The sequence below is a fragment of the Acomys russatus genome, chromosome 19, assembly GCF_903995435.1.
Source record: "Acomys russatus chromosome 19, mAcoRus1.1, whole genome shotgun sequence".
Lineage (NCBI taxonomy): Eukaryota > Metazoa > Chordata > Mammalia > Rodentia > Muridae > Acomys > Acomys russatus.
In genome coordinates, this window is record NC_067155.1 from 37,929,345 (window position 1) to 37,954,223 (window position 24,879).

Below are 24,879 nucleotides of genomic sequence, written 5' to 3' on the forward strand. Positions count from 1 at the left end.
TTCTCCTTTAGGCCCATAGCCAGTCCCAGTTTTCAGAGACCAGGCGTCCATCTTCTAGGAGTTTCCCAAGAACCTCGAGGAATAGCAGAGGGGCGTTGGGGTAGGGGTCGCTCTTAAATCTGAGTACCGGAAAGCTTAAAGGCGCGTGCCCCAGTCCCCTCAGGCGGCTGGCGCCGGGCTGCACAAGCTCTTACCACCCTCGCGCGGCCGCTGTTGTTGCGGTCGCTATGACGACGGGTCGCGGTTTTATTTTTAATAGCGGTCGGCGATTAGAACAGTGCCTGCGCCCAGCTCCCCCTGCAGCTACCGCGTCCCGGACGATGCTTCCAGGCCTAACCTCACTCTGGCCTCAGCTGTCCCCTAGCGTCTTCAGAATTCCTCCCACCCCGCTCTGATTTCCAGCTGGGCGCCCCTCCTGCGCCTCGAGAGTAAGGGGAGAGATAAGCACCAAACTAGGCGGGGTCCCCAGGAACACGCGGCCTCCATGCGGAGGTGGTGGCCGGACGAGCGCGGCATCCTCTCCGCAATGCAACTCGATCTTTTTCCTGGATTCCCACATTCACCGTCACACCGGGTCATCGAACCGCAAAGAGGTGTCCTCTGGTCCTCTCTGCCTGTGAGGAGCCCGAGGACTTGGCAGGACAACACGCACGGTTCTCTCAGGATAAGACGGTGAGGAACTCGACTCAGGTCCAGTGCAGTCCTGATAGTCGCTGCCAGAAGCCATCCAGTGAGTCTCCCTCTCCAGAGCAGCGCAAAGTTCCAACAGTATGGACAAGGCCCGGGCTTTCGAAGACCTTGAGGTGGGGCGCTTCCCAACGTCTTCCATACTCCTTCCTTAGGACAAGAGAGGATGTCCACTATCTTCTGAGCATCACAAGGTGTTAGGGCAGGGGCACGGCGATGGGGACCCGCAAGGCCAAGGAAACCTGTAGAACAGCCTTAGATTTGAGCTCCAAAGATCCTCAGGGGAGGCTCGGTAACCCCCCACCCCCCAGGTATTTGGGGCGAGGTGAGCTGCCCTCGAAGGGCCCTCCCAACTCCGCCTTTGAAATGCAGGAACCCGGGAAGCTGGGGATGAAAGGCTCCCGCGCGGCTGCGCCTTTGTCTAGGGACAATGGAGATTTGGGGGGCGGGGGGGTGTCCGACCAGGGCAGGGTGCACGGGTTAATCCACATGACAGGGCGGTTTTCTGCTGCACCCCGAACCTATGAAGCTCTCCAGAGCCCTAGGCTGTTTAGCTTTGGGGTTTGAAAGATCCATACTGCCCTTACTCTGGTGCGTGGCAAGGAGTTGGCAGTATTGGCCTTGCCGTCGGGTCACATCCCACCTGGAATCCGTCTCTGTCAGTGGGAGAACCGTCCAACACTGATCAGACTTCTGCCGCCGCCGTGTGTCGCTTCCCCGATACCCGGTCTGTGCTATGCCTTGGCCGGAGGTGGCGCTCTGCGCTCCCTTGGATACCAAGGCAGAACCCAGGAGTTCCTCACCCGCGGTTTCTTTTCTGTCTTTTCTTCTACCCCCTTAGCTCCCCGTTCAGGGTGCGGCTGGGCCTTCCTCAGCCAGGGGCTAAGGACCTGGAGGGTGCAGGGTGTCAAGGTGGCGATGAGGCAGGCGGCAACCTACTCTCCGACCCGGGCCTCGTTCCCACCTCCATATAAGAGTGCAAGTTCCTCAATCAGGTGTCCCAAGCTTTGGCTTTGGGGCGCGGGCGCGTGGCAGCCGTCAGGTGAGTGCCCTAGACGCGCCCCTAAACCCGCCCCGCCTCTCAGCAAAGACTCACTCCCCCTCCTTTTATGGAGTGGGGAAGGCTAGAGCACTGGATCCTTACAGTGGGAAGCGGCCCGAGCGCCGGGCGGGGGCCAAGCCGACTCTCATGCCCTTTTTGGCGCAGCAGCTCTGGGCGCTGCCCTTTACTGCCGCTGGGGCCCGAGAGAGAGGCGAGCCGGAGACGGCCGTGCTTCTGCAGAGGCCTCCTCCCCTCCCCGCCCGGTGCCGCAGGATTGCAGCTGGCACTGAAGGGTGGGCAAGCTCGAGGGAGGGGCGCTCCGGGAGCCCCGGCGCCTGTGGGCTCCGAGCCGCGGGCGCCGAGCTTGGATGGATTTAGCTGCCTGCGTGAGCGCGTGTGTGGCCACTGCAGTGGCGGTGGCGGCCGGGCCCGATCTGGCCCGCGAGACCCCTGCGCGCTTCCGAGGTGCGGGTCCCGGGCCCGGAATCCGGGGGAGGCGGGGGGCGGGGGAGGGGGAGGGGCGCGGTGGCGGCGCTATAACCCCCTCCCTGTCGCCGGCCGGCTCCACACGCGCGTCCTGCGGAGCCCGCTCAACTCCGGGAGCCCGGCCTGCCTGTGCCTTCTTCTCCACCTCCTCCTTTGGTTTTCCCTCGGCTGCTGCTGCGGCGCCAGCGGCGCCAGCTCGGCCCTCCGCCCGCCCTCTGGCCCGTGCGGGCGGCGTAGCGAGGCCCCGGGCGGGTTGGCTGCTACCAGGCGGCGCGGCCGCGGGAGCTGCCTGGCCCCGGCGGGCGGAGGGCGGAGCGCCGCGCCGTAGCCGAGGGCGCGCCGCGGAGGGGCGCACGCAGGCCGCCGGGCCGCGCCGTGCTGGGCCGCGCCGTGCCCGGCCCGGGGCGGCAGCGGCAAGAGGAAGGCCCGGGGACAGGCTCTCGGGCTGCCCGCAGCCCACTGAGAGAAGCGACGCGGCCGCCGGTACCCGGCCGAACGTCCAGACAGGTGATCGGTGGTGCGGCGGGAGCTGCGACCACGCTGCGTGGTCCCCTCCCGGGGCTGACGGCAGCAAATATGCGGATTTACCGGCCGGGTCGCTCCTAAAGCCAGCGACGGGGAGCGAGCGCGGCGGCGGCCAGCACGGGGAACGCACCAAGGAAGAAGCCCAGCCCCCGCCCTCCGCCCCTTCCGTCCCCACCCCCTACCCGGCGGCCCAGGAGGCTCCCGGCGCGACTCTGTTCCTCCTCCTCCTCGCTGGCTCTGCACTCGCTGCTCGCGCCGAGCGCGCTCCGCAGGCTCCCTGCTCTCCGCGCCACCCTCCTCCGGGCCGCGCTCCCTGAGGGATGGTACTGAATTTCGCCGCCACAGGAGCCCGGCTGGAGCGCCCGCCCCGCGGCCTCGCCTCCCTGCCGAGCTTCCAGCGCCTCGGGACGCGATGAGGACCTGGGCTTGCCTGCTGCTCCTCGGCTGCGGATACCTCGCCCATGCCCTGGTCGAGGTGGGTGCCACCCCCGCGCCTTCCTCCCCACTCGGCTCCCTGGGCGCACGCCCCCTTCGGCTACCTGTTTCTAGCTCTGCAAAGAGCATTTCGATTTTGCCAGGGTGGTGTAATTTAAAAAAAAAATCCAACTGGGTTCTATTTTCTGCCATGCCCAAGTGTGTCTGGTGAGTTTCCAGCGCGTTGCGTCGCTCCGCCTTGGAGAGGAACGGGGGAGCCGCGAGGTGAAGCAGTGGGCAGAAACTTCGGGGGGCTGTGGGTGCTTTTCCAGAAGGGGCAGCCCGAACGCAGCGGACAATGCAGTAACGGGGTGCGGGCAGCGGGAAAGGGGGTGTGTGTGAGCTGACCGTGCCCTGGGAGGGGACTAGGGCGGGCAGTAAGCAGGTAGAGGAGGGTGCGGCCGAAGCTCGGGACTAGGCAGGGTGGGCAGCGCCCCGCTGCAGTCCCCAGTTCCCGGTCCCCAAGCTCAGTCGGACACAAGGCTGGAGCAGACTCTGCCTGCCCAGGGCCTGCTTACAGGTGGCTGAGCGAGGCAGCTGGGGCCCGGCCAGGCGCCCGCGCCCTCCCACCATCACCACCCCCCTAGTCCCCGGGAGCTTTGCTGTGATGAATGACTTTCCACAGCCCCTGTCGTGGGAACTTCGTGGTTGAGTCCCCCAGCGACCCTGACTCCCTTTAAAAAACCGGGAGGGAGAGTGGGGGAGGCTGAACGGTGGGGGTGGTCTAGGCAGGGACCGGAGAGGCGCGAGGTGGATATTTAACCCTTTGCATTCCCTGCAGCCTCTTTCAGCCCTAGTAATTTCGGGCGCCCTAGTCGGCGCTAGGGCCGTGACTGGGCAGGAGCCGGTGGGGGGGATCGCGCGTGCGTGCGTGCGTGGGGGGAGTGCGAAGACCCTCTCCCCCTGCGGGCTCAGCCCAGGATTCCCGGGAGTGAAATTGAACCCTCGGGCTAGATTAAAAGAGTTGGGGCTGCCGTGACAACAGTCGTGGATCCGTGACGCATTTCGACTCTCTCTTTCTACATGTGGATATAGCTATTAAACCAGAAACTCCTCGGGCCCCCGGCTGCCCCCAGACACCCTGAGGAGGGCCAGAGCCCGTTGCTTTTTGTCTGAACATGTCAAGGCAGTGTTGGGGTGTTTTTTTTTTAAAGCAAGGTCAGACAGAGAGGAACGGGGTGGAGGAGTTGGGGGGGGTCCTATCTAGCCCCGCCGAAGCCTCTGGTTCTGGGCCTGGCGGGGGCCGGGCTGGAACCCGTGGGAGCGTCCTGACCGTGTGGTCTGCTTGCAGGAAGCCGAGATACCCAGAGAGTTGATCGAGCGACTGGCTCGAAGTCAGATCCACAGCATCCGGGACCTCCAGCGACTCTTGGAGATAGACTCCGTAGGTAAATCGCGCCCCTGTCCCTGACTGCGGGGAGGGCGCGGGCGGCGGGGAGGATAGTCCTCCTGAGGAACCGTACCCAGCGCTCGGCCGGGGCGCTGCGCAGGAGCGCACCGAAAGGTCAGACTCCACTCGCCGGCCATAAACGCCCAGGCGTATGAGTCAGGCGTTTCTCTTGCAGTTGCCACTTTCTCTCCCAGCAGCAGCCAAGGGCTGCTTCGATCGCCCGGGGGTTGTTTTTGCATTTAAGGGAAACGCAGCGGGCGTGTCACTGAAAAGTTAAGCTTTAGAGTGTGCGGAAAGACCCTGCCAGGTGTACGGGTCCACAGCGGACTCTGGCCGTGGAGCGCTGGAGCCGGCCTGTAGGGCGCGCGGCTCTGTCGGGTCTTCCTCTTGGCAAGGGCCCCCAGAGTGCTTGAGGACCTAGTCCGCGTGGGCTTTTTGTAAACTCGTCTTCCAGGTGCCTTGATCGCCCAGGGCTGGGTCTCTGTGGTGGCCGCAGGAGGCCGATGTTTTCCTCAACGGTGTCCTGTAAAAAGGCGCGCCTGGGACACGTGCGCTTGGGGCTATTTTGGGGGCTCCCGGCCTCGGGCTAGAGCCAAGCCTCTTTAGAAAACAATTTGTAAATGTAGGGTTGGATTAGACTCTGAACAACAAGGACTAAAATAAAGGGGCATGGGTGGGGGTGGAGGAGGCACACTACATACTGGAGGACTCCTCTTGTCTTTTGTGGCAACCTTTTCAAAATGAATATTTGGCCTGGGTATTCTTTTTTGACACTGGGATAAAACTAGTTAAAAAAATTTTTTTAAAGGCCCCCATGAATTTGCCAGGAGGAATTAAAGGCCACCAAAGGAAAAAGGAAAAAACAAACAAACAAACAAACAAAAACAAATACTAAGTGACGATTTCCCCCTCCTTGCAAACTTTTCAGAAAGGGGGAGTGGTGAGAGAATTAAGTAAAATCACATGGTCCAGCCATTTGGAAATTTGTACCTAATTATGGTGGTAGAGAGGCCTGAACTGTTTTTGTTGCATGCCAAAGCCTTTTTTTTTTTTTAAACAAGGTGGCCCCGTTTCAGTAGTTTCTTGACCCAGGAAATCCTTGGCCTGATCCTTATCAGGAGTGGCAGGCCTAGGGTTTCACTTGGAGATCAAGAGTTGGGACAGGGGGTTTTGATCTGAGCCCTTGATGAGTAGGCTTGGGTGGAGGACTTGGCTTGGGTCACTAGGGAAAGACTCCTGGAATTTTTGCTGGTCCCCAAAGGCTTTGGAGAAGGGTGGGTGGACTGCTTTCCTGCCCTGCTTAAGCCAGAGCTGAGCCTCCTGCTGTCTGGATGCTAGGGGAAATGGGCCATTCACTTTCTGCTAGGACCATTCTTATTCTGTTCTCAGCAGCCACGCCTCCCCCAGCCCCCACCATTAATTCTTTAAGCACCATGGTTCTCTTAGGTTAGCTGAGGTGCCCTCTGGGGCGCTAGAGGCTTCTGGGTTGGGGCCCTCCTCCCTGGGAGGGTCCAAGGGGGTTTTAAATTGCTTTGGTAAGAGAGAGAGAGAGAGAGAGAGAGAGAGTGTGTGTGTGTGTGTGTAGGACATCCACCCTCATTCCACCTGTCAGACATTTGGGGGTCTCCATTGGAAAACGTCTGAGAACCAACTGTGGGGGGCGTGGGCTTGCTTCTGCCACCCTCCTAGCTTCCTCCTCTTGAAGGCAGGGCTGGAGGACCCTTGTGACACCAACTGAAGTGGAGTCTTCCCCGCTGGGCTATCCCCTGCTCTGGTACGGAAACTTGAAAGAGTTGCTTTTGACCCTACTCACTCCCCATGCTGTTCCTTCTTGTGGCTCAGTCTGCTAGAGGAGGCTGCAGACAGTTGTAGTGCTCAGTTTTAGACTTCGTGGGGGAAGGGGTCCTCCCTGGGATCATTCCTCCAGGAGTGGCCTTTCCACGTGGATTCCTGCTGTCTCTATACCTAAGGTGTAGGCAGCAGGGAAAGGCTTAGGGGTGTCCCGGGCTCCCCAGCCAACTCCTCGTCCAAGTGGGTGGAGCTTTGTGATTGGCGCATGGCTTGTCTAGTGAGCTGGCAGCATCCCCATTTTCCAGATGGGGAAACCCTGAAGGCATCTCCTCTCAACCTTGCAGCTCCTTGGCTGTGTGGCCCTGCTCCAGAGGTGGCAGGATTCCAATACATTGCCAAGAATGTCCCTGAGCCCAGAGCATTCCATGGCAGAGTCAAGGGGTTCTAAGTGGCCTTTCAGGGCGGCTTGTGGGTCCAGAGAGAGAGTGGCGTGCAGCCGGACAAGCTTGGTAGTTCAGGTCAAGTGTGTGTGTGTGTGTGTGTGTGTGTGTGTGTGTGTGTGTGTGTGAGACGGGAGCTTTGTTCTCCATAGCTGCTGGCCTGGCGCCCATGGGTCATTGAGTAACTGATACATAAACATCGCGTCTCAGGCTTCTCACAGGACAGGGTTAGTGCGCGCTCTCTGTCTTTCCTCTGGTCCAGCAGACGTTGACATTCACACATCTGCACAGGACGAAGGGAGGTGACTTGGTTGGCCTGCGAAGGGCAAAGCTAGGTTCTGCTGCGTCCCACAGGATATAACACCTTTAGGCCCCCAAAGAACGTGTCTGACACTCATCAAAAATGCCACGGTGGTAGATCAGTGGTTACCTCTGGACCCACTTATTTATTTTAAAGATACGGTCTCATGTAGCCCAGGCTGCCCTTGAGCTTTCTCTATGTTGCCAAGGATATATTCTCCTGTCTCCACTTTCATAGGAACGGGTTACAGGCATCTGTCACCACATTTATTTAATACAGTGCAGGACATGGAACCCGGGACCTTGTGTGTTCTGGACCCTCTTCCATCTGAACTACCTCCCCAGGACCCCCCCCCTTTTTTTTTTTTTTTAACTACAGGTCCATCTGCTCATGGCCACCTATGGGGGATGGCGGAGGCAAAAGGTGGGCTTGTTTGAATGGGAGCTGTGTGGCCGGCCAGTGGCTGTGGCTGAGTTTGTATCTGTATTAAGTTCAGTCAAGAGACCTACTGGGCATGGGCCCTGGAGGATCCCAACATTGTTTTGGTCTCTATTTTGTTATATTATTTAATTTGAGACTGGATCTCCCAGGCTGGCTTTGACTTGACTTTGTATGGGAGGATGACCTTGAACTCTTGACCCCCCTTCCTCCCCCTACTGAGTGAGGGGATTCACCACACACCTTGCCTGAGTTGCTCTTGCCTTGGTCAGTTTCTCTGAACTCTAGTTGCCCTGGCCTATGCAAAAATCAGTGACACCTACTGTGTGCATGTTGAGGCACACAAGACATCAGAGGACCACAGTTGCTACCACTAACCCCCTCGCCCAGGCCCTGTGAGCGGGTGGACCATTCATCTCTTGTTGGCTTGGCCATAGCAGAATGGTCATCACTAGGTCTGGACTTATCATGTCGTGTGTGTGTGTGTGTGTGTGTGTGTGTGTGTGTGTGTGTGTGTGTGTGTGAGAGAGAGAGAGAGAGAGAGAGAGAGAGAGAGAGAGAGAGAGAGAGAGAGAGAGAGAGAGAGAGAGAGAGAGAGAGAGAAGAGATGCTTCTTAGTAACAGTTGGTTGATGGGAAATTTTTACTGCATGAGCAGTTCTGATCTTATTTTGGGTCTTGGGAAAAAAAAATTTGTGCCATTGGAACATTGAGTCATTTAAAATAGTTTTTGGGCTCAGATTCATCGTTGACATTCACACCTTAGGCGAGTCTTTGCTTTTCCTCTTAAACGTGTGGGTAGCAGACGTCTCTGTGGAGGAGGCTGGCGTGTCTCCTGTTGGTTTGAGGATGGTGTGGTATCTGGTGGGCTTTTGGTACCTGCTAAGAGGACCCTCCGTTTAGGCAGAGTGTCACTAAATGTTGGGACCCAGGGGGGAGATACAAGAGTGTCCCTGGAAGCCGGGCAGTGGTGTCACATGCCTTTAATCCCAGCACTCAGGGGCAGAGGCAGGCGGACCTCTGTGAGTTCGAGGCCAGCCTGGTCTACAAAGAGAGTCCCAGGACAGCCAAGGCTACACAGAGAAACCCTGTCTGAAAGAAACAAAACAAACAAACAAACAAACAAAAAAAGAGTGTTGCTGGGGGAAAAAGAAGGAAGGTGGGGGATAGGGTTAGGAACTTTGGAGTTTGCATGGTATAGGCTGGGAAAACCAGGTACAGAGTATTTTGGGGGCTGATAATGTCTACACAGCTTGTGTTGGGGCCAGTGTGTCCCCCAGGGCCTAGATTCTCCAGACTAATCTTCACCCTGTTCTCACCCTGTGGGTTAGAAGCCCTACCCCGGTGGTCCTCAATGTGTGAACTCTCCTTCGGGCACTGTGGGTTTTTTTCCCCCTTCTCCCTTCTTTGTGCCTCCCTGCCTCGTTCACCCCGCCCCCAGGACTCTAGCCTCAGGCCCCAGGGCCCGTAACTGCTCCTCACTTCTCACTCTGCTAACAGCCACACCCCTTTGCTGTTTCTCATGGCCTCCGGCCCTCAGAGCAAGCTTATTTCAGGAACAGTGGAGGTTGGCTTGCAGCCCAGTCTGGCGTTGCTTCCGATGCCCCTCAGAGGTTAGGGCATTTCATCAAAGCCTGCTTTACAAGAGAGAGGTGCTGTACACCACACAGCAGCCGGAGAGGCAGCCGCCCTTCCCGTCTTTGCTTGGGTGATAGTGGTACTTTTACTGCTCAAGACCTGGGCCCAGCTGGGTGGCCTTGGGACTTGGCCTGACCCAGGACAGCCCTCCAAGGGATCTCTTCAGAGTCATAGCATAAGGGAGAGTGCCTGAATGCCTTCCTGAAAGAACCTCAGAATTAATTATTTCACGGGAGAGCTGCATTTTGGGGACGCGCTCATACTGGCAAGATGGTAGGCGCGGGTTGGTTGGCGATGCACATCTGCAAACCCCTTAGATCAGAGGGCCTGGGGTCCGGGACTGAGAGCCATTGCCCTTTGTCCTGCCGTATGAACTTCAGCCGTTCAGGTCCCAGGGGGTATGGCACATATGTATGGGCACTCGACTACCCACCATATTCTTCTCTCTACTTTTAGGGGCTGAGGATGCCTTGGAGACAAGCCTGAGAACCCATGGGTCCCGCGCCATTAAGCATGTGCCGGAGAAGCGGCCTGTGCCCATTCGCAGGAAGAGAAGTATTGGTGAGCGTTGGAGAGGATGTACAGCTACTGCAAGGGGCCAGGTCCCCGCTGGAGCTGTGAATGCTCCCTGCTAACTCAGAGTGCCTTGGGCGCAGCCATCTATCCCTCCATCTATCCTCCGAACAAAGGCTTCCCTGGCCTCTTGCCCTCCCCATGAGGCATCCCTCTTTCTCCTCCATCGAGTGTCTCCCGCCTGCCCTTCTGCAGTCTTGTGCCTGGGCCAAGAGTTGCCAGGAGGGGGAACATTATAAATTCCTTAAGTGCCCGGTCTTGTCAGGGCCTGTCTACAAGGAGGCTTCGTTGGAAAGCGTGGCCCCGCTTAGTTTCCAGTTCCTGATGTGTGCTCCAGCCTGCTCTTTGGGCCTCAGCTGCAGAGCCGGGTGCAGCCTGAAAGTGTGCTGGGGCCCACAGCTGGTGGACACTTCTTCCGGAGACTGCCTCGCTCACCTTTGGCTCTGGGGTTCCACCTGGCTCTCTGGCTTTCTGGGGGAAAACGTAGATTCTCCCAAAGCTGTGCATTCTCTTTCCTGGGGTGGAGTTGCAGGTGTGACCCGCCTAGTCTCTGTTCAATTAAGGGTGCTGTGTGTGTACTGTTTGGCCACTGGCTGCTATGTGATCTTGGGCAAGTGAATCTCTCTTTCTCTCTCTCTCTCTGAGATTTGATTACCAGTAAAAAGGTGGATTTTTTTTTTTTTTAAATCGATATCTAATTTGAGTAGCAGGATTGTTCCTGATGTGAGACTGGGTGGGAGCTACTGGTTACTCTGCAGTCATACAGCGAGGAGTGTAAGAGTCTTTACTCCCAGCTGAGCGCGGCAGGGGGGGGTGGTGTGTGCGGGGGGCGAGGGGGAACTGACTGCAAGGTCAGTCTTTGCATGGGATCCACTTGGAAGACTCTTTCTTGTCTTGGGCTGTGATGAGAAATGTGGAGGGGGCAAGCCCAGGAGCCCAGACAGGGTGGGGTGCCTAGCCCAGTGTTTGGGGGACTCCTATCCAGAAAGATGATGGAGTGGAGCGGGGCACACAAGGACAGAGAGGAATCTGGGTTCCCATCCCTGTTCATTCGTGTTTGACACCCCCCCCAGGGAGTCTGTAGACACCTGTGCAGCTCCGTCAGTGTGTGTTGCTGCCTCAGGTGTGCACATATATATATCCCTTTATCTTGTAGGTGTGTTTTGCTCTTACTGGTTAGCTGGCCTGGGGTCTCTCTGGTCCACGGCTCCTTCCAGCTCTGAGTCTAGGGTCAAGGTCCCGTTCAGTGCTGATAGGGCAGCGGAGACAGTCAGTGGCAGCCTCAAGAGCCTTCCTGGTACCTCGCTCACCTCTCCCTCCGTTGGCTAGCCCCAAAGAAATTACCAGGCAGCCACTACGTAGTGAGCAGTGGGGTCCAGGGTTAAATGAGGTTAATGAGGACTGCTTGAGGAGGAGAAGGGTGTGTATTCCCAGGGTCTTGAGGGGATTTCTTGTCAGCTGTGCACACCTGGCAAGCAGGTGGCCCCAGATTGCCTGTGCTCACCTATGTGATTAGAGGAAGGTGGGCTATAGCTGCCTCTTCCTTGGGGGACAAATAAGTGTAGTTTTCTGCCTTTCAGAAACAGGTCCCTAGCCTTGGGCTGTGTGGGGAAGAGGATTGAGATGCTCCTCTGTTGTCCCACTTTTGGGCCTGCAAAAGCAAGGAGGGGTACGAGGGATGGACCCAAGGCATTGTGTGTGTTAGGAAGGACCACTGAGCCCCACCCCCACCCTACCCCCTCACTGGGGAATTCTAGGCAGGTGCTCTACCACTGAGCCACACCCCAGCCCCTCACTGGGGGATTCTAGGCAGGGGCTCTACCACTGAGCCACACCCCAGCCCCTCACTGGGGGATTCTAGGCAGGTGCTCTCCCACTGAGCCACACCCCAGCCCCTCACTAGGGGATTCTAGGGAGGTGCTCTCCCACTGAGCCACACCCACAACTCCTAACTGGGGGGTTTTAGGCAAATGTTCTACTCCTGAGCCACACCCCAGCCCTCTTCACATTTCATTTTGAGACAAGACCTCCCTAAATTGCTCAGATTGGCCTTGAACTACGCCTATAGCTTTGATGTGAGTTTCAGCCCTGTACGTTCAAGAGGCTACTGGCAACCAGCATGTTCTTACTGGAGGTTGCCACAGGAGTGTGTCCTGCCCGGGTGCAACCTAAGCGGCCATCTCTGGGCTGGGAGATGGGAGCTCATGCTTGTGTGCCCTAGGTAGATCCCTAGTTTCCCTTTATTCACAGTGGTCTTGCCTTTGCAGAGGAAGCCATTCCCGCAGTTTGCAAGACCAGGACGGTCATTTACGAGATACCTCGGAGTCAGGTGGACCCCACATCGGCCAACTTCCTGATCTGGCCCCCGTGTGTGGAGGTGAAGCGTTGTACTGGCTGCTGCAACACCAGCAGCGTCAAGTGCCAGCCCTCAAGGGTTCACCACCGCAGTGTCAAGGTGAGTCTTTGCCCTTTCTGACCAGCAGCCTTGCAAAATATGGAATAGTTTGAGAAGCCGGGGTCAGGCTGGTGGGGCATACGGCTTAAGATTGTTAGCACACAGCTTCCTACAGGCCAAGGCTGGCTTCCGTGACCTCCAGGAGTGACTTGTGGGATGCTCAGTGGGCTTCTGGTCCCTTGTTGTTTCATTGTGCAGTTGGGAACAAATACTTTTTCATTCTAGATAGGGTAGCATCCAGGTTGGGCACTGATGAGCAACCAAACAACATAGTCCACCCTAGTCCAGCAGCTGCATCACAGGAAAGCCCCACCCCAGCATTGATGATGAGTGGAGAAAGTTGCATTTCTAGAGATTTCTACCCTACTCTATTAAAGACTCTCACCAACTCTGTGTGGTTTTGTGTGTGTGTGTGTGTGTGTGTGTGTGTGTGTGTCTGTCTGTCTGTCTGTCTGTTTGTGTAATGGGTACTTGTGAACCTGGTAATTTTCTGACCTTCCTAAGCCTTGTAAATTTCAGTAGCTTCCTGCATCCTACTAGTTTCCTCTAAGGAGGAAATGTTTTAATTCAGAAGAAATGGCTACATGCCACCATGGGAGATATTTGGGGCCCATGTTTTGCGTTCATGGTCGTTGTCATCTGCTGCATAGATGACCATGGAACTTGAGTCTGTTCCCCTCTGAATCGGTGCCGTTCTGTGCTCTTGGGGGCTCTGTTGCTGGCCTCCTCGCTGGATGATGGAGGCTTTCCAGCCACCAGGGCTTTAGTCCCTCTCTGGGTATGAGCCTTAGGACTGTGGTTGAAGGCTGGGGTCTTGTATGTGTGCTGCGTTTCTAGGTTCCCACAGTCAGAGCAGTGGTTCTCAACCTTCGTAACACTGCGACCATTTAATACACTTCCCCATGCTGTGGTGACCCTACAGTTATGTCATTGCTACCTCATAACTGTAGTTTTGCTACTTTCATGAACCATAGTGTAAATATGTAATAATATTGTATATCTGGTGCAGCCCCAAAGGTTGACAGCCACTGTTCTAAGCTGGTCTGCAGTTTGAAAACTGGCTCCCTTTGGCCAAGCATGTGACCGTTGGGTGGCAGAGTGGGCGTGAGCAGGGGGAATCTGGGCTCTAGACAGCTGAGGAGCTAGAATGCCTCTGAAGATAACATCTACTTCCGAGACACAGCCAGGCTTCGGGAGCCATGCTACTTTTTGGGGGTGAAGGGCCCCCAGAATTATGTGTGATGATTTAAGACCCCATTCTTTCATCCTAGTAAATCCATTTTAACCCCACAAACCTGCCGTGACCCTTGGCCCCAGTGGAAGGGGGAGGTGCCAGAACACCTTGGTTAGTAAGGACCTGTGTTTAGCAGCTCATTTGTGGCCCACAACCCAGGCACCAGTAGTTGGAACTGACTTTGATGTCTGGTGTTTGGTCTCTAGAGAGTTCCAGGGCATAACTGAGTGGACCCCACATATTACAGGCAGCATCAGGACTGGACACCCCATCAAAAGCTCTGGACTTTTCCCAGGGTTCCATGGACTTATCTGTTAATGCTGTCTGGGTTTGCTGTCTACCCTCAGAGGTTGGGTGGGATGCTAGCTAGCATCAGGGTCATGTTACTAGGGCTGGCTCAAGCACCCTGGCAGCCTGTGTGACCTGGACCAGCCTCAGCCTTTTTCTGGGCCTCAGGGTTCCCACTGATGGTGCATTATTGGGGGTCGGGGTTCTCTGGGAACCTGCCATCTTGTTCTTGTGGGTACAGGTGCTAGACATGATGTAGGGTAGGACTTTTCTGTTTATCACTCTGTCTGGCTTCGTTCCTTGCCTGTCTGCCATGGATTTGTATAGTCTAAGCTGGCTTAGAACTGTGTATGTAGCCCAGGCTAGTGTTAAACTTGAGGTCATTCTCCCTTGGCCTCATGACTGGTGGGGTTACAAGAGTGAGTAATTACAATCGGAATTTAGGAATAGTTTTTCCATACTAGAGACGGGCTCGAAGGGATGAGTAGTGTGACAGGGTGTGTGAGGTTTGACATGGACATTGTCAGAGTCTCCCGGGATAGGGACAGTCCATTCCCACTGGCACTTCTGCCTGCTGGGCTTGATTGTACATTCTCTGTGCTGTATGGGACTGTGCCTTTACCCCCAAGGGGCTCATTTGACCAGCAGGGTCCTGGTCAGTTACGAGGGACCAGTCTAGTCCTGGTTGAACTAGTCTCTCCCATACTCTTTCTTAAGCTACCCACCCATATGCACCACCACTACCTCCCACCCAGAGCTGGGAGGGGACATCCGGCCCCAGACACTACAGGCTCCAACAGAAGGGACACAAGGTCACGGAACAGGAGCCCCATTGTGGATGCCAGGCCTGCAGCATTTGGAGTGGAAGCTGGTGCTGACCTGGGTGGAGGGAGATGAGCCCGAAAATCCCAGACTCGGGGTGAGCAGGGGTGGGGCTGTTGATGAGGCTCACAGCAAGCTACATCTATCCGATATTATATATAGCATTAGCCCTGGTTCCAGTGTGTGTGTGTGGTGTTTCCTTGCCTCCTTGTAGTGTTGTAGATTAAACCCAGGACTGCTCATTATAGGCAAACATTTACCACTGAGCCACACCCCAGCCCCTCACTGGGGGAGTCTAGGCAGGTGCTCTACCACTGAGCCACGCCCCAGCCCCTCACTGGGGGATTCTAGGCAGGGACTCTACCACTGAGTCACACCCCAGCCCCTCACTGGGGGATTCTAGGCAGGTGCTCTACCACTGAGCCACACCCCTAGCCCCTCACTGGGGGATTCTAGGCAGGTGCTCTACCACTGAGCCACACCCCAGCCCCTCACTGGGGGATTCTAGGCAGGTGCTCTACCACTGAGCCACACCCCAGCCCCTCACTGGGGGATTCTAGGCAGGTGCTCTACCACTGAGCCACGCCCCAGCCCCTCACTGGGGGATTCTAGGCAGGGACTCTACCACTGAGTCACACCCCAGCCCCTCACTGGGGGAGTCTAGGCAGGTGCTCTACCACTGACCCACACCCAGCCCCTCACTGGGGGATTCTAGGCAGGTGCTCTACCACTGAGCCACACCCCAGCTCCTCACTAGGGGATCCTAAGCAGGTGCTATACCACTAAGCCAACAGCCAGCCCTCTGTGGATTTTGTTGCGAGACAGGGTCTCAGTTAAGTTCCTCAGGCTGGCTTTGAACTCGCTCTGTAGCCTAGGCAGGCCTTAAACTCCTGCTTCAGCCTCTCAGTTGCTGGCTGGGATGACACCTAAGAAGCCCAGGACTTTACCCTATCTGGTCTCCTGTGTCCTGCCTGTTGTGCTTAGTATGTATGTAGTGCCTGACCCCAAGCTCTAGCTGTGTTCTCCAGACCCTGCGGTGGAGGTCCAGGCATAGGCCTGGAAAGAGGTGAAGCTTCTCCTGTCTACATTACGTGGGGCTGCCAAGGGGTAAGGGGGTCAGCTCTGAGCCATCGTTGGACCTGGCTGCTGAGTTGCATAGGGCCGTTCATTCCTTAGTCGCAAACATGCAGTGAGTAGCTCAGCCCAGGCCTCTGCCGGTCTAAGCCTCTGGAAGGAAGGTGCCCTCAACTGGAATAGAGTCTGGAGTCATGTTCTAGGGCAAGTCCCAGCTGGGCTCTGTTAGCAAGTCTCATGGTCCCCCTCAGTGAGGGACTTGAGGTCTAAGGAGGCTGGAGCAGCTTGGCAGAAGATACCTCAGGTAGGTTTGACGCCTGCCAAGCCATGAGCCCTCACATCTGATGTCCCTTCCCACTGCGATGTGTGGGGCCCTCAGCCGAGTGGGACAGGGGTTCCCCCTGCCTTTGTGGATGCCCATGGGACACTTGGGGAAGGTTCCCGGTCTCTGGGGCCTGTGCTATGTGGCCTTGGGGCTTCCTTCCTTTTGAGTGCAGGCTCTCAGAAAGCAGCCAAGAGTGAGGGGACCCGGGCAAGTGACCCACTTGCCTGCACCCAGTTTCTCTTATATTAAAGCAGGCTGTAGCTGTGGCCACGCAGTTGACCTGCAGGAGGGACTGTGCCCTGGGTTCCACTCAGTCACCAGTGCCTTTTATTGTCGTTGTCACTGTCCCCAGGCTTGGAGCAGTCAGAACAAGCCCTCCCCTCCTTTCAGGGAAGAGTGATGGGATGGTAGTGGCCTGGCTAGGTGACACTCTGAGTTGAACCTGAGGAATCTCTGGGATAGCTTGTGTTGTGTATGCGGGGGCTCCTGGGACTTGACTATGTCGGTTTCTCTACTTTCATGGGTGTCGTTTTGGAAATTTAGTATTCATAACATGTTCTTGGAGGTGGGTGGGGGGAATGGAGCCATTTCCTGGCCAGACAGAGGTGGCAGAGCCGCTGAAATCCTTGCATTTCCGAGGCAGGTGCTGCCATAAACCACTGTTTGTTTCTGTCTGATAACCATAGGCCTGTCTGGGAGGGGGGAATGGGGGCTCCTCAGCTGGAGTGGTCCATCGGTTGCCCATCATGCAGGGGGACCCCTAGGATCCCTGGGGACGGTGTATTTGTCATGCAGCCAGGGGCAGGCCAGAGGGTTGTAACTAAAACCCCAAACCAAATCCCCTCCAGGCACCTGGAGACCTCCTGAGGCTCACCTGGTCCCCACCACAAAGGCTGTGGTAGGAGGGGCAGAACACCCACTAAGCTGGTATCTGTGGCCATAGCCTCTCTGTCTTGAAGTTTGCTGGGTCACCACCAAGGACTATGGACATCTTTGAAGGTCGAGGACCGAGGCAGGGGGGGCAGCACCGCTGCTAAGGCTCCTCCTGGGATTGGCTGATGTTTTTTTTTCCTTTGGGAAAACTCCCTCCTCCCCCTCCTATCCCAGGGCCCTTCAAGGGAGAGACACAGGGTTGCCCTTCTGTTCCCTGGGACAGTGTGAGGCCACATTTCTGAACTTACAGATTTGGGGTTACAGAGCTTCTGGGGCATGCTGACATCTTGAATAGCTTGGGGGCTAATTTTAGTAAGGAACCTTGTGTGAATATTGATTCCCGTTGAAGCTAGTTCCTGTAGGGTGGCCCTGTCCCATTTCTAGGCGACTCTTTAATGATGAGTTGCTTGGTTGGTTGGTTGTGTTTTGATACGTGGTCTTGCTCTGTAGCCAGGCTGGCCTGGAACTCAGTCTGTAACTCCGACTGGACTTGAACTTGAAACAATCCTCCTGCCTCAGCTTACGAGTGCCAGGCTTCCAGGCCTGCCTCACTGTATCCTCTGGGTCCCCCCCCCCCCACCATATCCACTTGACCTCTGGGTGCCTCTGTAGAGATATCCACACTCTTCTTTCATGTGCTACCTGGGTGGGTGTGACCATTGTCCCTTTTTCACAGGTCAGGTTGGAGGTATCTGGACAACATAGCCTGACTGCACCTCAGATACCCCCTGTTCAGCCTAGCCTGATTGCACCTCAGATGCCCCTGCCCAGGCTGGCCCAGCGCTCCGCCAAAGCTTTCTGTGCTTGCTTTCAGTGTCCCTAGTTGCTGTCTCTCCCGCTTCCTGACGTAGCGAAACTTCCTGGGCTGGCCCTTGACCCCTGACCCCTGGCCCCACGCCCTACATGTTGAGCTCATACTTGGCAGACTGCGTTCACACCTGAGGCACCCGTTCTCCTTCACACACCCGCCGGGCACCTGGCACCCTTTGCACCCATGTTAACCATTAATGTAGCCAAGTTGGTAGCCACAGCAGAGTTTGGCTGAGTCTGGTCCCCAGTGCTCTGAAACAGCTGCCTGGCCTAGGGGCAGGGCTTGACCTCTGCTTGGGTCCTCTTGGCTCCCTGAACTTCAGTAGACTTGAGAGAGCCATGGAGAGTGTTCCCCTGCCCAAACTCCCTCAATCATCCTGGGTGGGCCAAGCTTTGTCCCCACCATTGAACACCCAAGAGGCTGTCACCTCTAGGTGCTCTAGGCCACCTGGGGTGGGTTCCGCCCCGTTATGGCCTCAGTTTCCCCAGTGTATGGCGAGATGTGGAGTTAGAGATCCTTTAGGGCTGTTCTGGGAGGTGGACACAGATGTAGCACTGATGGTTTGCAGTTCTACAGGGCCAGGAGGGTGGCAGCCCTCTGGCACGTGGTCCAGGTGGCGTCAAGGTTGGGACAAAGACGCCAACCATGCTCTCCGGGTCACCTCAGGAGAGGGCTTGCTGTGCCTGATTTCTCTTTTCTATCCATGGAGGTGACAATCCTACCTCCTCACTTGCTGGCCAGGAGGGTTAAATGAGTCTGGACGCTGAGGGAGGTGGCCTGGAGAGTTCTCTTAGCGCACTGTCATGCTGGAATAGAGCAGGGTACATGGCTGGAAGTTGCCTCCTGGTGCAGCTCTTGATGGGGGTGTGAGGGATGGGGTGCAGTGCGGGGTAGGTAAGTAACTGCTGTATGAGCCTGGCGGCAGAGTGTGGACTTGCAGTCCTGCGTTGGGAGCCGTATCCACCACTCACATCCATGTCTGTGTTGGGGGTAGAGTTGCACATTCACGACGGAGTGCTGTGCTTGAGTGTGAGGCTGTAGTGCTCAGCATCTGGCCAGGACTATGGAAGGATTTGCCTGGGATTCTAGAGTCCAGTATGAACGTGTTGTCCCACCCGGAGGTGTGCCGCTGTGTTGGTGTGTCTCCCAGAGACCGTGGGTTGGGAGGGAAATAAATGACTCTCTTTTAAAAGAGTACCCCCCCCCAAAAAAAGAGTCCCCTACTTTTACTCAGCAAGCTATGCAACCACACTGCTGTCCTTAGGGGAAGCTCTGTTTTCTTCACTAAGGGCACATACACCAGAGTGCCGCTGTCCTGTGCCCAGCTCACCTTTCTTTGCTGACACCCTTCAGGTTTCTCTCTCTCTCTCTCTCCCTCTCCCTCTCTCTCCCCCTCTCCCTCTCTCTCCCCCTCTCCCTCTCTCTCCCCCTCTCTCTCCCCCTCTGTCTCCCCCTCCCCTTCTCCCTCTCCCTCTCTTTCCCGAGACAGAATTTCTCTGTGTAGCCTTGGCTGTCCTGGACTCACTTTGTGGACCAGACTGGCCTCGAACTCAAAGCAATCCACCTGCCTCTGCCTCCCAAGTGCTGGAATTAAAGGCGTGCGCCACCACGCCCGGCCTCACCCTTCAGGTCTTTTAAGAGTTTCATGTCCAAGCTGGCCTTAGCACTCTGTTGACAAAGATATGGGGCCCTAAGTTCCCCCATCCTCCCGTCTCCACGTCCTGAGTCCCGGGATTACAGGCTGTGCCACCACATCTATTCATTTATATGGTACTGAGGAGGGAACTCAGGGCTTTGAGGATGCCAGGCAAGCACTCTGCTAAACTGGCCACATCCTTGCTCCGTCGCCCAGGCTGCCCTTGAACCTCCAAGCTTCTGACAGAAGTGCCGGGCTAGCAGCTGTAGGCCTAGCATCATTGGGGTTTCAGTTGGAATGGAAGCAGGCCTGAGCTCAAGGGCAGGTACCTCGGGAAGGTTAGATATCTGAGTCTCAGTTTGGGGGTGAGCCAGGCAGGTAGACCCCCTCCACTCCTCCCCTTACCCCTTTTGGGTGCATGGTGTTGACGCTGGCTTTATTCTCTTGGCAGGTGGCCAAAGTGGAGTATGTCAGGAAGAAGCCAAAATTGAAAGAGGTCCAGGTGAGGTTGGAGGAACACCTGGAGTGTGCCTGCGCGACCTCCAACCTGAACCCAGACCATCGGGAGGAGGAGACAGGTGAGTGGCCAGCACTGTTTATTTGCTGTGTGTGTGGGTATGTATGTGTGGGTCCTCAGAGAATTGGGGTGAGGGAATCTGTCATGTTGGATCTAGCCTAGTCGATCGCAGAGCCATGGGAAAAGTTCCTTGTGTGAGTGAGACAGCAGCAGACCCAGAATTCCCAGCTAGTCAGGTAAGCTGTGCCTGCAGGGTTGCCACATCCCGTTGGGACAGTAGACACTGGATTCAGGCTGTGCCCTGCTGTCCCAGGGTCTTGACTTTCATCGGTGCCCAGCACACCTGTGCATTGCCAGCGGCCCCGACAGTCCAGGTGCAGAGAAAGACCCGGAAGCGGCTCTGCATCAGGGTGGATTGGGCTTTCTTTCGGAAAGATAAACACCTCCAGTATTTATTGCTGTGGCTTCCCACTCCACGCCCTCCGGAGGCCGCTCACCTTCCCTGCCCTTTCCTTGACAGGAAGGCGTAGGGAGTCAGGTAAAAAGCGGAAAAGAAAAAGGTTAAAACCCACCTAAGGCAGCCGACCAGGTAGGCCCTGCCCGCCAACGGGTGGGTGCGCTGGGGGACTCCCTCGCAGGGGCTGGGACACAATCAGACTAGTGAATCAGCTTCTGTGGGCCCTGATTGGCTCGGGGCTCTGTGTGCTTCCTGGGGCTGCTGGGCCGGGTCTCCTTGCAACTACAGCTTTGCCCTTCTTTTGGTCGTTGATCAGGCACCCCGAGTGCCCCATGGCGGGAAAGAGGGGGGTGGGGGTTCGTGTGGTTCTGCTGGAGTTAACTGGGGAGGCTGCTCACTGCACTGACAGAAAAAAGGACTAAGGCTTTCACAGATGACAGGTGAGGCTTGAGGAGGCTTTAAGTAGGCAGGGCGATTGCCTTTCGTAATGAGTAGGAAACGTGAGGAAAGGCCGCAGAGGCTAACTATCTGTGTGAGGCCAGGAGGGGAGTCCAGAACAGGTGTCATTGGTGGCCCTTTCTATTTGGTACTGTGGATTCCGCCTGCAGACGTACCCTCAGGACCCAGGGTGGCTGCTAACACTCTCCTCTTTCAAGCTGGAAGAGCTGTGTTGGGTAAAGCAGGGCTGCAGAGCCTCTTAGGAATGTTCGTTCCAAACCCACCCTGTGACGCCTGTTTTTCCCCGGAAGTGTAGGGAATGTAGGTGAGGCATTGTCACTTCCCAGACCTGTCCTGAGTGTCAGCTTGTCTGGCCCGGAGGGCTGGAGCCTGTCTGGCTGAGCCCTTCCTCCTGGCACACGGCACTTAGGGACATCCAAGACAAACAGTTATTCTGGGCAAGAGAGTTCTCAGAGATAGGGTGTCTGAGAGGCCTGGCTCCCACAGGAGTGTGGCTGCAGATGCCTGTCTTGGGCATGTGTCTCCTCGGGCAAGCCCTTGGGGTTGCTCCATGTGGCTCCGATGGGCCTGCCACTGACAGAGAGACCCCTTCCAAGGGAGAGGCAGGTGTTCCCGTGACTGTCTGTGTCCAGCTGGCAACCCAGTCTCCAGGCTGTGGGTTTAAGGCTGTGTTGGTTCGTAATGGGCCTAGGAGGTACAGCTTTGCGATAGCGAGTGCTTGCTTACCAGCACCAGCACCAAAAGAGCCACAAGAAAAAACCATAGATCTGCTTAGTCACAGAGACCCACACACAGTGTGCCTGGTGGCATCTATTCTCCGTGTTACAAATTGCCTGCCAAGCTCTGACAAGCACAAGCCTTAGACCGGAAGAAAGAAAAGATAGAGGGAAGGGCAGAAGGAAGTTTCTATGTCTCAGTTTCTCCACCAGTGCAATGGGAGCATAGGTTCTTCTGTGAAATGCAACAAGCCTAGTTCCAATTCTTAAACTGGGAAAAATTTGATTAAACTTAAATTATGGAAAATTTGATTTTTTTTCTTTTTCTATTTTTAAAAATTACACATCAAGTTCATATCTTAAGGTATAAGCTTGTGTGGGGCTAAGTGGCCCTGGTGTTTCCTATCTGTGGTCGTAGCCTCAACTCTTAACTGTCTTCCCACAGATGTGAGGTGAGATGAGCCGACCGCCCTCTCCCGGGACACGGATGTACGTGGCGTGTGACATTCCTGACATACTATGTATGGTGCTTCATTGCCAATGTGCGTGCGGTCTTTGTTCTCCTCCGTGAAAAACTGTGTCCGAGGACAAAGAGACAGTGTCCATTTGTTCAGTGTGACATCAAAGCAAGTACTGTAGCACTCGGAGAGACAGTGAGAAAGCTTCCTTGTCACAGAGAGCAAAAACAAAACCACAAAAAAAAAAAAAAAAAACAAAAAAATTTTTAAAAAAATTAAAAAAAAAAAACCAACAACAACAACAAAAAATAAGCACCCCACCACAAGAAACAAAAAGACTGAAGTGGGCGACAGAGGGGACGCTCTGTAGGACTGACCCTCGAGTGGTGGCTGGTGTTGGCCACTGCCCTGGATTCTGCCCGTGGGCACAGGTGCTTTTCGCTGAGGACGCCCGGAGCCTGCCTGGGATTCTGCCCGCCGGCTCCGCTAGGCACAGGAAGCTGAACAACTGGGAGATGTCCATGGGCCTCGAAGCCACCACCTCGCTTGATTGAGTCTGCCTAGGACTGATAGCCTTATGTGGAATTTCTTTTTCATTTTCTTTCTTTTCTTTTTCTTTTTTTTTTTTTAACACTATAAAGTGACATTAAGCTTCTTTTTTTTTTTTTTTTCCTCTGCCTAGCCTTTTTCTTTCTTTCCGTTTTGTTTTTTTTTTTTTTTTTTTTTTTTCTCTTGGATGCCATTTTTTTGTCAATAACACACACGAGGCTGCTGTAAGTTGGGACAGCGAGACGGTTATTTTTTTTTTTTTTTTTCCTAGCCAAACTAATGAGGTGTATTAAAATAAACATGGTATACCTACCTATATGTCATTTCTGACGCGCCTCTGGCTTCCTGTGTTCCTCAGTCCCTTTAACACTATCTTCTAGCTTAAGTCATATGAGAGAGCTACACGGGAGTCATTCAGTTTGGGTCCCCCCCACCCCAGTGGCTGCCCCCTCTCCATTGCCTCCCCCCATGGCCTCCATGGCAGTGTGGAGACACAGTTGAGATTATTTTTTAGTAAGCTGTTGGGTTTCACTGTTAAAACAGAATTGTGTGTGGTGTGTGTGTGTGTGTATGTGTGTGTGTGATTTCCTTATTTTGTCTTTGTAAAGGTGAACTTTGTATTTTTAATATTATCAGTTTATATATCTGAGAGCCTGCTATATATTTTTTTTTTTTTAATTTTGAACTAAAAGAAAAAAAAATCAACAAACTTAAAATGCACATCAGATGCATTCTGTGGTCCTGTTTTTCTAGTTGCTTCCTGGAGTCGCTCCTGATTTGAGGGTGTGAAAACGTGGGGATCAGAGAATCAGGGCTGGAGAAGTGGCAGGCTGCCTGCCCTGGGTTCCTGAGTGGAGTGGGAGCGGAGGGGACCATCCTGCCTGCAAGCTTGAGAACAGCAGCACCCTGTAGGGAGCCAGTGTCAGCCAGCCATGAGCTTGCAGTCAGTCGCTGGGTGGGTCAACATGGGGAACCTGGAGCCTGTGGCCTTGTGGCTCAGTGGCCATCAGAGGTCCCTGTTGCCCATGGGCTGTGCATTCTCCTGGAAAGTGTCTGTAAGGAGTGTAGGAGCTCACTCTTTAACAGTGCTTTAGTTGGACACTGTCCCGGTGACCAGCGTGGTTCAGAGGCTGGAGGGTTGTGCTGCAGGCCAGGCCTTTAGCACTCTAGGCTGACCTGTGGGAAGTCATGCCACAGCCCAGTGTTACGTCCCACTTAACATCAGGGGAGCCAGAAGCCTGGTGCTCATGGGAAAAAATTCCATAGGCTGTGAGGCCTGGCAGCTTCAATGGCTGGGAACTGGCCTGTCTCATGGTATCTGTTAAATCCCACAGATGAGGGCCATGGATCTGCACACACCCATACACACACCCAGGTGAGCTGTGCTGCCTCGGAGGGTGAGTGGCCTGCTTTGTTGTGTGTGTTGGCCTCATGGGGCATTTCTGCTGTTGCCTGCTCCGCCTGTGTGTGAGCTGAGCAACAGGGCTCTCCCCTGACTCCCTCAGGTTTTGATTTTCTAGCTGTTAACTTGTTTCATCCCATTGCCTTGATGGTTCCAGTAACCTTTGAGCATTGATTTTGATGGATCTTTCTGTGACCTTGGGATTTCCTCTGGTGACCTTAGCCCTCTTTCTGTGAACCCAGTGACTAAATTTCTCTCCATTAACCTGACGTTTCTCCAGTGACCTTGACAATTCTGTGACGTTGAGGTCTCTTCCAGAACTGTGTGACCTTGGGCAGTCTGTCTTATAAACCTTAAGCCTTGTGTCACGACCTTGATTTTTTTTCTTCCTGTGACTTTGAACCTTTCCTCCCATGAACCTGTGACCTTGAGTACTGTTTTTTTGAAGGCCACGGCCATGGGGATCCCTCCGGATACCTGGCCTTCGGGGTTCTTCTTGTGGCCTTGAACAGCCCTTCCATGACCTTGGCATTCGCTCTTGTGACCTTTCCCCTGTGCTGTAGAGTTTTAGTGTTTCTTCCTGAGTTGTGACCTTGGGGATTTCTCCTGTGACCTTGAGGTTTTCTGTGCCGTGACCTTTAGGTTTCCTTCCCCTGAGCCCTGTGGTCTTTCTCTGCCTCCACTGTGTATCTGTAAGGCAGACCTGATGCCCCAGGTGGGTTCTGGTGTCTTTGGAGGGGTGTGTGTGTGTGTCACATCTGTCCCCATCACCTGGCACAGAGCTCCTCTATGGAGACGGGCTCCTACACTTGTCTGTTGGCCCTACATTTCCTTGTTACCGAAGCTGGGTTTGCAAGATCCATTCTTGGCTGAAGTCCTCCGTCTTGGTCCCCTGGTCTGTGGGTGGCCTGGACCATGCTGACGCAGGTAGCTGCCTTCAGCTGACCAGACCCAGCTCT

General features: G+C 55.3%; 1 protein-coding gene across 3 annotated transcripts; it reads left to right on the plus strand.

The window, feature by feature from the left end:
- The first annotated feature begins 314 nt into the window (after positions 1-314).
- Pdgfa (platelet derived growth factor subunit A) lies at positions 315-22,232 on the plus strand. Of its 3 annotated transcripts, XM_051161138.1 has the most exons (8): positions 315-2,194; positions 3,086-3,215; positions 4,506-4,602; positions 9,668-9,772; positions 12,052-12,239; positions 19,814-19,940; positions 20,400-20,468; positions 21,957-22,232. In XM_051161138.1, the coding sequence occupies exons 1-7, from the start codon at positions 1,797-1,799 to the stop codon at positions 20,453-20,455; spliced, it is 1,101 nt and encodes a 366-aa protein (XP_051017095.1). In that variant the 5' UTR covers positions 315-1,796; the 3' UTR covers positions 20,456-20,468; positions 21,957-22,232. The 3 variants fall into 3 exon arrangements, with proteins under 3 accessions (XP_051017095.1, XP_051017096.1, XP_051017097.1); XM_051161139.1 differs by lacking the exon at positions 20,400-20,468 and having other exon boundaries at positions 318-2,194; XM_051161140.1 differs by lacking the exon at positions 315-2,194 and having other exon boundaries at positions 2,586-3,215.
- The last annotated feature ends 2,647 nt before the right edge of the window (positions 22,233-24,879 follow it).

Bases quoted from the DNA above. Each gene is read 5' to 3' on its own strand.
- Pdgfa (XM_051161138.1), top strand. From the start codon at position 1,797: ATGGAGTGGGGAAGGCTAGAGCACTGGATCCTTACAGTGGGAAGCGGC. The intron at 12,240-19,813 runs GTGAGTCTTTGC...TTCTCTTGGCAG, and splicing joins TTCACCACCGCAGTGTCAAG to GTGGCCAAAGTGGAGTATGT. The intron at 19,941-20,399 runs GTGAGTGGCCAG...TTTCCTTGACAG, and splicing joins CCATCGGGAGGAGGAGACAG to GAAGGCGTAGGGAGTCAGGT.